This window comes from Cebus imitator, unplaced genomic scaffold (assembly GCF_001604975.1).
Source record: "Cebus imitator isolate Cc_AM_T3 unplaced genomic scaffold, Cebus_imitator-1.0 Scaffold297, whole genome shotgun sequence".
Lineage (NCBI taxonomy): Eukaryota > Metazoa > Chordata > Mammalia > Primates > Cebidae > Cebus > Cebus imitator.
The window spans coordinates 982,194-994,985 of NW_016107612.1; the positions used below are offsets into that span (position 1 = coordinate 982,194).

Sequence of the window (12,792 nt, forward strand, 5' to 3'; positions counted from 1 at the left end):
AGCCTCAAGTGATCCTCCCACCTCAGCCTCCCAAGTAGCTGGGACCACAGGCACATACCACTGCACCTGTCTAATTGTTTGTATAGATGAAGTTTTGCTGTGTTGCCCAGGCTGGTCTCAGTCTCCTGAGCTCAAGCCATCTGCCTGCGATTGGCCTCCCATAGTGCTGGGGTTATAGGCATGCACCCCATTTTAAGGCTGGATGGTGTTGAAGGTGACACTCTCTCCCCTGGTTGTGGTGAGCCGAAATTGTCTGTCAAAAGCCTTAAGCAGGAGAGTGAGCAGAGGGAGGGCTCTCGGAAAGCCCACCCTCTCTGATGGGAGGGAGCACTGAGAGAGGGGAGGCAGCAGAGAGCCAGCAAGGGGCCCTGCTGTGTCAGCAACAGCAGCAAACCCTCCAGGCCAAGGGGTGGCTTGACCGGGTGCTGGGGAGGGAGGGCAGTGTGGGCAGGAGGGATGCATGGGGTGGGGGCCTGCAGAGTCAGAGTGGAGGCTTGAGGGACGAGGGATGAGGAGTCCCAGGTGTGACTTCTAGAGCTGCCCCCTGGCGGTGGAGACAGGCCACTTCTCTTTTCTGGGCCTCAGTTACCTCACCTGCAAAATGGGGCTGCAATTGGGACACCCACCTTAAAGAGGTGACTGAGGAGTGGATGCCTCTGAGCTGCTGCCCTAGGGCCTGGGCACAGTGGGCGCTCAATTGGCCACAGTGAGGATGAGAAGGTGGAAGAAGGAAAGGTCCAGTAGGAGTTAGTCACTGAAGGGGGCTCCACCTCACTCTGGGCTGTGCCCAATAGTGACACAAAATGCCCGAGGTCCAGCTGTCCAGCTCCAGGCCCTTGTCCTTAGTAGGAACAGGTGGGTCACTTGCTTCCAAGGTGGCTTCTTCATAGAGGGGTTCTTTGTTCAGAACGTCCCCTCCGAGTACAGATGCCCCAACCTCAGCCACCATGGCCATGGCTCTCGCCCTCTGAGCCCTGGCCTGAGGGGGCCATGCCTTTACAGAGATGACCCAGGCCAGTTGCGGTGTCTCATGTTGTAATCCCAGCACTTTTGGAGGCTGAGGCAGGCGGATCGCTTGAGCTCACAAGTTTAAGACCAGCCTGGGCAATATGGCGAAACCCCCTCTCTACAAAAAATATAAAAATTAGCTGGGCATGGTGGTGCATGCTTGTAATTCCAGCTACTCAAGAGGCTGAGATGGGGAGAGCGCTTGAACCTGGGAGGCGGAGGTTGCAGTGAGCTGAGATTGTGCCACTGCACTCCAGCCTGGGCGACAGAGTGAGACTTTGTCTCAAAACAGACGTCCCAGAGGCCACGGCAGCCCAGGCAGGCAGGAGGGGAGTTCCTGACAGCTTCTGTGGGCTGGAGAGTATCAGGGGTGGGGTCAAGGTCTAATGCTCCCCCTTGTCACCAGTGGCCCTGTTACCCGCTCCCATTCACAGCCCTGCTCCTGAGCCCTGACCAGACCATTCATTCATTCACTTCCTCATTCATTTAACCCTTCACCAGGAGGCAGAGAGGGACTTGAAGGCCCTTTCTATGCAAAGGGGAGAACGCAAGTTCTGCGTGGAATTGAGCTCTGTGACCTTACCCTTTCTGAGACCCAGTATTCCCTTATGCACAATGGGGGTAAATTACATCCACATTTCTTTTCTTCTCTTTTTTTTGAGATGGAGTCTTGCTCTGTTGCCCAGGCTGGAGTACAATGGCACGGTCTCAGTTCACTGCAAACTCCACCTCCCGGGTTCAAATGATTCTCCTGCTTCAGCCTCCCGAGTAGCTGGGATTGCAGGTGCCAACCACCATGCCAGGCTAATTTTTGTATTTTTAGTAGAGAGAGGGTTTCAGGTAATGTTGGCCAGGCAGGTCTCAAACTCCGGACCTCATGATCTGCCCACCTCAACCTCCTAACGTGCTGGGATTACAGGCATGAGCCACTGCGCCCGCCGATATCTAGATTTCTTATGAGAAATAATAAATAAATATGTGTAGCACGTCTAACCTGGGCCTGAACAGGAGCTGGTACCCCGACCCACCACGCTATGGCTATTGTTGTGGGAAGCCAGCACGTTGGGGTATAGGGATTTGAGGGGTCACAACCCCCCCTGGACATTGGAGCTAAATTTTTTTTTCCCAGGTGATTTTATTTTATTTATTTTATTTTATTGCATTTTAGGTTTTGGGGTACATGTGAAGAACATGCAAGATTGTTGCATAGGTACACACGTGGCAGTGTGATTTGCTGCCTTCCTCCCCATCACCTATGTCTGGCATCTCTCCCCTTGCTATCTCTCCCCAACTTCCCACCCCCCACCGTCCCTCCCCTATTTCCCCCCAACTGACCCCAGTGTGTAGTGCTCCCCTCCCTGTGTCCATGTGTTCTCANCAAGATTGTTGCATAGGTACACACGTGGCAGTGTGATTTGCTGCCTTCCTCCCCATCACCTATATCTGGCATTTCTCCCCATGCTATCTCTCCCCAACTCCCCACCCGCCGCTGTCCCTCCCCTATTTCCCCTACAGACCCCAGTGTGTAGTGCTCCCCTCCATGCGTCCATGTGTTCTCATTGTTCAACACCCGCCTATGAGTGAGAACATGCGATGTTTGATTTTTTGTGGAGCTAAAATTTGAGAATATTTGGGCTTTTCTAGGGAAACAGTGCTGGCTTTCTCTAGATTCTCAAAGGCGCTTGTGCCCCAATAAACTAAGAACTCTCCTCCCTGGGGCTAAGCCTGGCACATCCGTCACTGGGCAGCTTGGGGAAGGGAGGGTAAACAGAGCAGGGTGGGGCAGGGGGACAGCAGTCTGGGACCTCCTTCTGCAGGACCCTCTATGGGAGGAGCTCTAGCTGCCCAGCAGAGGGAAGGGCACACTTCCTTGGCAGAAATACTGTTTCCCAAATGACATCCTGCAGGGAACCCCAACATGTGAACCAAGTATGAGTAACAAAGGAGGATTCCTCAGAAATTCCAATATTAGGAACTTTTACAAAGCGAGCATTTGTGGAGGGCTTGCTGTGTGCTGGGGGCTCGAGGTCCCAAGCGCCTGCAAATGCCAGACCCTGCCTCCTGCCCCAGGGCTCTCCTGCCTCGGTTCTGCCCAGCCTGAAGCACAGAGGGTCCCCGCAGACCCAGTAGCGTGGAAGGCAAGGAGACGAGACTTCAGGGAGGCCCTAAGATGTGCCATGTCATTGGAAGATTCCTCCAACCTGAAAGGGTTTGGGGTAAAGCCAGAGCTTTGTGGACATCGTGCCTATGTCCTCTCTCTGTTGGTGACCCAGTGGCATAAGCACCCAGCTCCCGGACAGCCCAGGGGTCTGCAGAGTTGGCGGCTGCTCCATTCGGCTAAATGCTGCTTCACGCGCCCTCTGATGGCCAGAACCAGTATGACAGTGGCTTGATTGGCCTGTCCTGGGTTCTGAAACTTTTAGGCAACAGGTGATGGGGAGGTGCAGGGCAGTCCGCAGTGTTGCCCAAGGCCCCGCAGCTATCAGAGGCAGAGCCCCCACCACACTCCCCAGCAACCTCTGCTTCCTCCTTCCAGAACGCATTGCACATTACCTGCCTGTCCCCACTGGGCCACGAACTTCTTGAGGATATGGGCAAGTCTGTTCTGTTCCCTGTGGCAGGCAAGGAGAGCTGTGAAGGCTGTGACTTCCCTTGCTGAGAGTCCACCACATGCCAGGCTGTCTTCTGGCATCTCATTTTGTCTTCATGGTCTTTTGAGAGGGACATTCTATTGCCATCTCCATCTTAGGGAGAAGGAAACTGAGGCTTGGAGAGAGAGAGAGAGACATTTGTCCAAGTTATACAGCTAGAAGGTGGCTGAGCTCAGGCGGCCTCATCCGGAGCCCATGTTCTATCTAGGATGCTGCATAAATAGCTGGTGAAGGAAAGCCTGCTGGGACTGCCCGGTCTCTAGGCCCTCTGACCTCACCTTTGCTGACCCAGGGAGGACTCAGCCTGAGGTGTGGACAGGTGTCAGAGGGACCCTTGCTGCTCTGTGATAATCACACACAACCTTCGTGTTTTAGTGCCTTTTGAGCTGCTCTTGTAAAATACGTGAGACTGGGTAACATAGAAAGAACAGAAACTGGCCGGGCATGGTGGCTCACGCCTGTAATCCCAGCACTTTGGGAGGCCGAGGTGGGCAGATCACCTGAGGTCAAGAGTTCGAGACCAGCTTGGCCAACATGGTGAAACCCTGTCTCTACTAAAAATACAAAAATTAGCCAGGCATTGTGGTGGCACTCGCCTGTAATCCTAGCTACTCAGGAGGCTGAGGCAAGAAAATCGCTTGAACCCAGGAGGCAGAGGTTGCGGTGAGCTGAGATCACGCCATTGCACTCCAGCCTGGGGAATGAGAACAAAACTCTGTCTCCATCTAAAAAAACAAAAAACAAAAAAACAAAAAAGCCAGAAACTTATTTTTCACTGTTCTGGCTGGAAGCTGGGAAATCCAAGATCAAGCTGCTGGCATCTGGTGACGGCTGCTCTCTGCTTCCAAGATGGTGTCTTGAATGCCACAATGTCCACTGGAGAAGGAGTGCCGTCCTCACATGGCAGAAGGCAGAAGGCAGAAGGATGATAGGAGCGAAAACCCTCCCTCAGAACCTCATATAACAGCTTTATATAAGGCTTTATATTTCTGTTCATGAGGGCAGAGCCCTTGTGACCTAAACAGTGCCCAAAGGCCCTACCTCCCAACACCATCGCATTGGGAATCAAGTTTCTAACACCTCAGTTTTGGAGGATACATTTAGACTAGAGCACTTGGGGGCATTTCCTATGGCTTTTACCACACAGTAGGACCCCAACTCCCATACCTCCCTTCCAAAAATTCACAAGCCTGTGTCAGGGGGTTACTGCTAGTGGATGGCATCTCAGAGAAGCAGACAGCACCCAGCTCTGGTGCTTATCAGCTGGTGACCACGGGTGTGCCCTTCCCCTTTGGGGGCCTCAGTTTCACTATCTGGAAAATGGATGGGCAAGAAGGAGGGTCAGAAAAAGTCCTCCTCAAGATATTTCCCAAACTTGATGTTGTTTTTGCTTTTCACAAGCCAACATGGCAGGGGATAGCAAATGAAAAGATTGGAAATTGAAGGAACATTGAAGGAAACTGAGGGAGCCCTGTCATTAGGAGTTGGAAGACCCTCGTCTGGCCTCCTGCCAACTCTTCCTGAAAATCCTGGGGAACCTCAGTTTCCACATCTGTAAATAGGGATGACACCCTGTCCCTAGAGACACAACCACACCCGATAGCATGTGTGAACCTGCTCTGCAAACAGCAACAGGCTCTACATGTGCTGGAGGTGGTTTTTCCTGCATTTATGAGCTGTAAAGGGTTTCTGTCTTTTGTACAATACGCATCTATCAGATGTGTCTGAGCCAGACCACTCAGGGGTGGCAGAGTAGGGCCTGTGATGACCCAGGTTCCCTTTCTCCTCTCTTTCCAGTTATATTCGCTGTTACTATTTTGCTGTGAAGACCCTCATCACCATTGGGGGGCTGCCTGACCCCAAGACGCTCTTTGAAATTGTCTTCCAGCTGCTGAATTATTTTACAGGCGTCTTTGCTTTCTCTGTGATGATCGGACAGGTATCAGGACACCAACCAGGATTCCCACCCCACCTGACTGTAGGCCCCCTCCCACTGTTACCAGAAATGTCCTTCTCTGCGCCCCGTCCTTTTGGATTAAGCGTGGGAAAGAACAGTGGACTGAGAGGAGCTGCAGCACTGGGCCCTGTGGGGTGGTGGTGCTGGTGAGCTCGGCCCTGTTCCCCCTCTGAGGTCAGTTCCTCTGGGTGCTCTGGGCTGAATGGTTTTCTGCAGAGACTGAGGATTTGGGCTGTTCCCTTTGGGAGAAACCCCTGGGGTTTCTGGTGTGCTGGGGCAGCATCTTACATTCTGGTAGGGACACAAGGTGACAGTCAGAGGTCCTCAAAGTTACCTTTGAAGGGCCCCGTCCCAAGGAACAGCACATACTGGCTTCCTATTTCCTCCAGCATGGAGTCAGACAAAGTGGCCACTGGCACCGAGGGACTGTGTTGTGCCAGGATCAGCCCAGCCCAAGGAGCTATGCCCCCCAGGGTGGTCCCAGGGACCTGAGCCACCAAGGGGCTGGCAGTCTCCCTCCCTCTCTCTACATCCATGTTGGAGGCAGAACTTCCCTTCAGTAAAACCTTCTCTGTGTGAGGACATCTGCCTCCCCCCCCATCCCCATGCCCCGCGGGGAGCACATGCCCCTGGTCTGTGTCAAGTGACACATCCCAAACCCAGGGAATAGCCCTCCCATGACCCAGCGGCTTCCTTGACCTCTCCTAACTATCCCCTGCAGATGAGAGACGTGGTAGGGGCCGCCACCGCGGGCCAGACCTACTACCGCAGCTGCATGGACAGCACGGTGAAGTACATGAACTTCTACAAGATCCCCAAGTCCGTGCAGAACCGCGTCAAGACCTGGTACGAGTACACCTGGCAATCACAAGGCATGCTGGGTAAGACGGTCATGCCCTGGCGGCCACCAGCTCCCAGCCAACTCCTGTTGCCCGGCCCTCAGGGTGCCCCCCTCCTCCTCTGTGTCTCTGAGGCCCTGAGCACTAGGGCCTCTCTTGGCTGTGGCCTCAACACTGGTGTGAGAGAGGCGCAGTGGGGCCTCTGAGGTGCCTCTAGCAGGGGCGTGAGATCCCTGAAGACTTGGTGGGGTTTGTCTTCTGTGTGCCTGCTCCCCTCACTCCACCCACCTTGAAATGCGTCCCATCCGAGAGCAAAGTGCAGTTTGTTTGTTTGAGATGGAGTCTTGTTCCGTAACCCAGACTGGAGTGCAGGTGGAGCAATCTCAGCTTACTGCAACCTCCATCTCCCAGGTTCGAGTGATTCTCCTGCCTTGGCCTCCCAAGTAGCTGGAATCACAGGCCCACACCACCACACCCGGCTCATTTTTATATTATTAGTAGAGATGGGGTTTTACCATGTTGGTCAGGCTGGTCTCGAACTCCTGACCTCAGGTGATCCGCCAGCCCGGGCAACATGGTAAAACCCTGTCTCTACAAAAAGTCAAAAAATTTAGCTGGGTGTGTTGGTGCATGCCTGTAGTCCCAGCTACTCAGGAGGCTGAGGCTGGAGGATCGCTTGACCCTGAGGAAGTCGAGGCTGCAGTGAGTTGTGACTGTGCCGCTGCACTCTAGCCTGGGTGACAGAGTAAGACCCTGTCTCAGAAAAATAAAAATAAGTCCATGTGCGGTGGTTTATGCCTATAATCCCGGCACTTTGGGAGGCTGAGGTGGGTGGATCGCTTGAGCCCAGGAGTTTTCAGACCAACCTGGGCAATGTCGTGAGACTTCATTTCTAAAAGAAAAAAAAAATTTTTTAGCTTCTTAGGGTTCGAAGTATTTAAAAAAATTATTTTAACCAAAACTAAAAACTAAGATAATCTTTATAAAACACTCTATTAAAAAGTGTCTGGCTTGGCCAGATGCAGTGGCTTGTGCCTATAATCCCAGCATTTTGGGAGGCTGAAGTGGGTGGATCACCTGAGGTCAGGCATTTGGGACCAGCCTGGCCAACATGGTGAAATGCCATCTCTACTAAAAATACAAAAAAGTAGCAGGGCGTGGTAGGCACCTGTTGCACCAGAAATTCAGGAGGTTGAGGCAGGAGAATTGCTTGAAGTGGGAAGGTAGAGGTTGCAGTGAACTGAGATCATGCCACTGCACTCCAGCCTGGGAGATAGAGCGAGACTTTGCCTTAAAAAAAAATGCTGATGTTGTCCTTACAGGGGAGTGGGAACCACTGCAACAGCACAGGGGCTACTAACATAGTAGCTGAGTGGGGCATGTCAAGGGAAGCCTTCCTGGAAGAGGTGACATTAGTGCTAGGTCCTGAAGAATGAGTAGGATTTTGGGAAATGGATAGGAGTGCTCCTGGCAGAGGAAGCGGTATCGGCAAAGGCCTGGAGGCGAGAGAAGGTGCTCTACAAATCTAGAGTGGTTCCGTGTGGCAGGCACTGGTGTGCCCTGGTGAGCTGGTAGGCGGGCACTTGGCTCATATATGTGCCAGGGGTGGGGCCCGGCCTTGCCTCTGACCCCTGCCAGGCCTTGTTCACAGATGAGTCAGAGCTGATGGTGCAGCTTCCAGACAAGATGCGGCTGGACCTGGCCATCGATGTGAACTACGACATTGTTAGCCAAGTTGCACTTTTTCAGGTACACCCTTTGGTGCCTCGCCCTCAGGGCTGTGGGAGGCTCCAAGCCCAATCTTCTCTAAACAGCGTTCCTTTTGCTTCCTCACCGGGACAGGGCTGTGACCGACAGATGATCTTTGACATGCTGAAGAGGCTTCGTTCCGTTGTCTACCTGCCCAACGACTATGTGTGCAAGAAGGTGAGCTGGCCCGGGAGCCACCACGGGATCCCGGGTTCATAATCCCTCTGGCTTTCAGGGAACTGAGCTGGAGGGACGCCTGCTGGCCCAAGGGCAGAGCGAGATTGGTGGGGCGGGAGAGGAGTGGCTGCAGCTTTGTGCTGCGGAGACCTGAGCAGACCTAAGCGCGGAGTGGATTAGGAAGCTTTGCCGGCTCTGTGCAGGCAACACACATGTGCCTCAGGCTTCGCAAGGATTTCCTCTGCTCCCTTGACACGGGACCATGGGGGGCAGGACAAAGACCCCCTCCACCCGCGCCTTACAGAAAGAGAAACTGCGGAGGCTGAAGAGGGGCAGGGCCTTGACTGTGCAGCTGGAACTGCTTCTGGGGTCTCGGTTTCCCATCAGGAAAATGGGGTAGGAGAAGGGGTGGGCTTAGGTCAGAGGATGCAAGCTGGTGGGCTTTGGGGAAGATCCAGTACACATGTATTCTATGGGTTTTTGTTTTTTTTTCTAATTTAAAAAAAATGTTGAATTGGTCCCCAACCTTTAAAAATGTGAATATTTCAGCTGGGCACTGTGGCTCGTGCCTGTAATCCCAGAACTTTGGAAGGCCGAGGTGGGCAGGTCATAGAGGTCAGGAGATGGAGACCATCCTGGCTAACACGGTAAAACCCTGTCTTTACTAAAAATACAAAAAAAATCCGGGCGTGGTGGCGCATGCCTGTAGGACCAGCTACCCAGGAGGCTGAGGCAGGAGAATCACTTGAACCCAGGAGGCAGAGGTTGCAGTGAGCTGAGATCACACCACTGCACTCCAGCCTGAGTGACAGAACGAGACTCTAAGTAAATAAATAAAATTATGAAGATTTCATAGAAAAATTCAGATCTCTGGCTGAAAATAGAAAATCTGCCAGCACTGGGTCCACTTTTTGCTCCACTTTTTCAAATAGCAAGAGCCAGCTGGGGTGGAGAAAAGGTTGCCCCAAAGGGGGGCATCATGACCTCCCTTCCTGATGCCACAGCCCGACCACTCCTCATTGATCCTCTCCAGGAGCCCCTCCCTGCTCAGCTTCACCCACTGATCCCAGAAAACATCAGGGGTTGAATCCTGGGGCCTGACAATGTCTAGAGCCCCTTTCTGCTCCCTGTCATTGGGGTTCAAGGTGAGACCAAGGTCACTTGGTGAGGGAGGGGAGGGGCAGGAACCCAGGTTTCAGTCCTCTGAACCTTATTAACCTCCACAGAGCTGTTAGCAAGTCTGGGTGTGCAGACGGCGGGGAAAACATTACCCAAGCAGGCTCTGTAAGACTTGGGAATCCCTGTGCCCAAGAAGGTCCCTGTCTCCAGGTTATATGCTGTGTACAGCAGTGAAGTTTCTGGAAGCAGAGAGCCAAGGTGAAGGGGGGAAAAGGATGCTGCGGAGGGCTGCAAATTTACAGCTGCAACCTTAGAGGCCAAGAGGGGTTTGGGAGCAATAGAGTGACTTGCCTGACATTGGAGCCACTTCCTGGCTGTGCAGCGTTGGGCGAGTGGCTTGCCCTCTCTGAATCCTGCTCATCTCATGGATAAAGTAGGGGATGTTGACAGTACCTCCTTCAAGGGGTGGTCTTGAGGACTGAATAAGATGTGCGTACAGAGCTTAACACTGTGCCTGGGACACAGCAGGTGCCAGCCCTGTTGCTGTTATCTTCGTGGGTGATGCAGTTTGCTTTAAATGAGAAAAGGTGAATCGAGTGTCTGTGATTGCAAATTAAATTGAGCAATTGGTGAGCACGTGTGAAGGGCGCCCTCTGCTGTCTGGTTTTTCTCTGCAGGGATCTCTCTGAGACACCCCGAAGGCTGGTTGGTGAGGTGAGGGTCCCCTCACCCTTTCACCCTTGTCAAACTAAATAGAAGCAGGGAGGCCAGCCTCTCTTCCTTTTTGTTAAGAGGGTCATGCATGTGTGAAATGCACAGGAAATTTTTGTCAAGTCAAAAGTGTGACCAAGTTACTGTCCTTGGTCACTTCCCTGACCCTTTATTTATTATTTGTTTGTTTGTGTGAGATGAAGTCCCACCTTCTCGCCAAGGGTGGCATGCAGTGGCATGATCTCAGCTCACTGCCATATCTACCTCCTGGGTTCAAGCGAGTCTCCTGCCTCAGCCTCCCAAGTAGCTGGAATTAACAGCACCTGCCGCCATGCCTAGCTGATTTTTGTATTTTTAGTAGAGATAGAGTTTCACCATGTTGGCCAGGCTGGTCTCAAACCCCTGACCTCAGGTGATGCACCCGCCTCGGCCTCCCAGAGTGCTGGACCACAGGCATGAGCCACCGCATCCGGCTCCCTTTTTCATTATTATTATTTTTTTTTTCTGTAGACCTCCTCCTCCCCTTTTAAACACATGTGACTTATAGGTAGCTGGCCAGGACAGGGGCGCATGAAGTCATGAGGATTGGAAGGCTCGTGGCAGACTAGGTGTTTCTAATTGCAGTCCAAAGCAGGCTATTCATTCATGCATGCACTCAGTTTAATTTGGGATTAAGGCCATTGTATTCGTTTGCCAGGCAGCCGTGGCTCTGCGCCACTCTACCACAAGCTGGGTGGCCTCTCTTCTCGGCCTGTAGGTGGTCATCTCGTTTCTGGGTCTCCTCACATCCTCTTGTCTCTATGCCTGTCTTTGTGTCTACACTTCCCTTTTTATTAGGACATCTGTCCTATTGGGTTAGGGACCCACCTGACTCCAGAAGGACCTCATCTTCAGGAATTACATCAGTGATGACACTATCCTCAGGAACACTGAGGTTGAGGATTTCAACATATGAATTTGGGAGGGGGTACATAATTCAACCCATAACCACCTTGAACTCTGGAAGCAGACTGCCTGGGTTCAGATCCCAGCTCTGCCTCGTCCTAGCTTGGTGACCCTGGGCAGCTAGTGATTTCAACTCTGAGGATTGTTGAGGATGAGTAGCATACCGCATAAAGCAATTCGGGGCTGAGTGTGGTGGCTCATGCCTGTAATCCCAGCACTTAGGGAGTCCAAGGCAGGCAGACCACTTGAGGCCAGGAGTTCGAGACCAGCCTGGCCAACATGGTGAAACCCTGTCTCTACTAAAAATACAAAAATTAGCCAGGTGTGATGGCACATGACTGTAATCCCAGCTATTCGGGAAGCTGAAGCACAAGAATTGCTTGAACCTGGGAGGTAGAGGTCTCAGTGAGCTAGGATCGTGCCACTGCACTCTGGCCTGGGCGACAGAGCAAGACTCCATCTCAAAAAAAAAAAAAAAAAGCAATTTGAATACTGTCGTTATTGTTGTTACCCTTCCTGTTGCAATTAGCAAATGCTTCCCGAGCCCCTGAGATGTACCAGGCGTAGACATAATTTGCTGGTAGGAACTGCTACCTGATTTGCCCTGCCTCCATCAGTGAGTCTAACTGGAAATTTGCAGAATTCCATTATATCTGCACCTCCCAGGTTAGCTGGCTCCTCCCATTCCATGACATCACTGCAATCCTGTGGGTTAGGCAAGGCATGGGGTAGCCACTCCCCCAAGTCTACAGATGAGGAGACTGAGGCCCGAGAGGGAAGTGACTGGCCCCATACAACAGCCCAGGTTGTGGTGGCAGGGCTGGACCCCCGCGCCTAGGTTCCTCCCCGCCTGACCTCCAGCCTCCGGACCCAGCTCTGGCCCCTTCTCTGGTGACTTTGGGGGATGGGCAGAAGGACTTGTCCCTTCTCTGTTTCAGGGGGAGATCGGCCGCGAGATGTACATCATCCAGGCAGGGCAAGTGCAGGTCTTGGGTGGCCCTGATGGGAAATCTGTGCTGGTGACGCTGAAAGCTGGATCTGTGTTTGGAGAAATAAGGTCAGAGGTAGCTGGGGGAAAGTGAGGGGCCTGGCGCAAGGGCTGGGAAAGGAGGTGGCCAGCGGGCAGTGGGAGTGCCTAAGGCATGGCAGATGCAGCACAGGCACCTGCTAATGTATGTGGGGATGGGGTTGGGGCAGGCTCTCATCTGTGTGGGGCCACCATTGTGCGCCACACACGGGAAGTGAAGATCTGAATGTGACCAAAGCTGCAGTCTCTGAAGGGTGTCCTTCCTCCCTTCTCTGCCCCAGCTTGCTGGCTGTTGGGGGCGGGAACAGGCGCACGGCCAACGTGGTGGCCCATGGGTTTGCCAACCTCTTCATCCTGGATAAGAAGGACCTGAATGAGATTTTGGTGCATTATCCTGAGTCTCAGAAGTTACTGCGGAAGAAAGCTAGGTATGTAACTTTTCTTTCATTTAATAAAAAATTGCTAAGGACAAGGAATTTCTCTTACATAACCATAGTACCTTTATCTTTTTTTTTTTTTTTTTTTGAGACGGTCTCATTCTGTTGCCCAGGCTGGAGTACAGTGGCTCAATCTTGGCTCACTGCAACCTCTGCCACCCTGGTTCAAGCG

At 52.7% G+C, this 12,792-nt stretch overlaps 1 protein-coding gene across 2 annotated transcripts in view; it reads left to right on the forward strand.

The window, feature by feature from the left end:
- Window positions 1–12,792, forward strand: part of CNGB1 (cyclic nucleotide gated channel subunit beta 1) — a 93,678-nt gene that overhangs the window by 66,941 nt on the left and 13,945 nt on the right. For both annotated transcript variants that reach the window (XM_037729281.1, XM_037729282.1), the window contains 6 exons: window positions 5,457–5,598; window positions 6,338–6,497; window positions 8,107–8,204; window positions 8,298–8,381; window positions 12,095–12,213; window positions 12,465–12,611. In XM_037729281.1, the coding sequence (XP_037585209.1) occupies window positions 5,457–5,598; window positions 6,338–6,497; window positions 8,107–8,204; window positions 8,298–8,381; window positions 12,095–12,213; window positions 12,465–12,611 (750 nt within the window). The remainder of the gene's footprint in view (window positions 1–5,456; window positions 5,599–6,337; window positions 6,498–8,106; window positions 8,205–8,297; window positions 8,382–12,094; window positions 12,214–12,464; window positions 12,612–12,792) is intronic.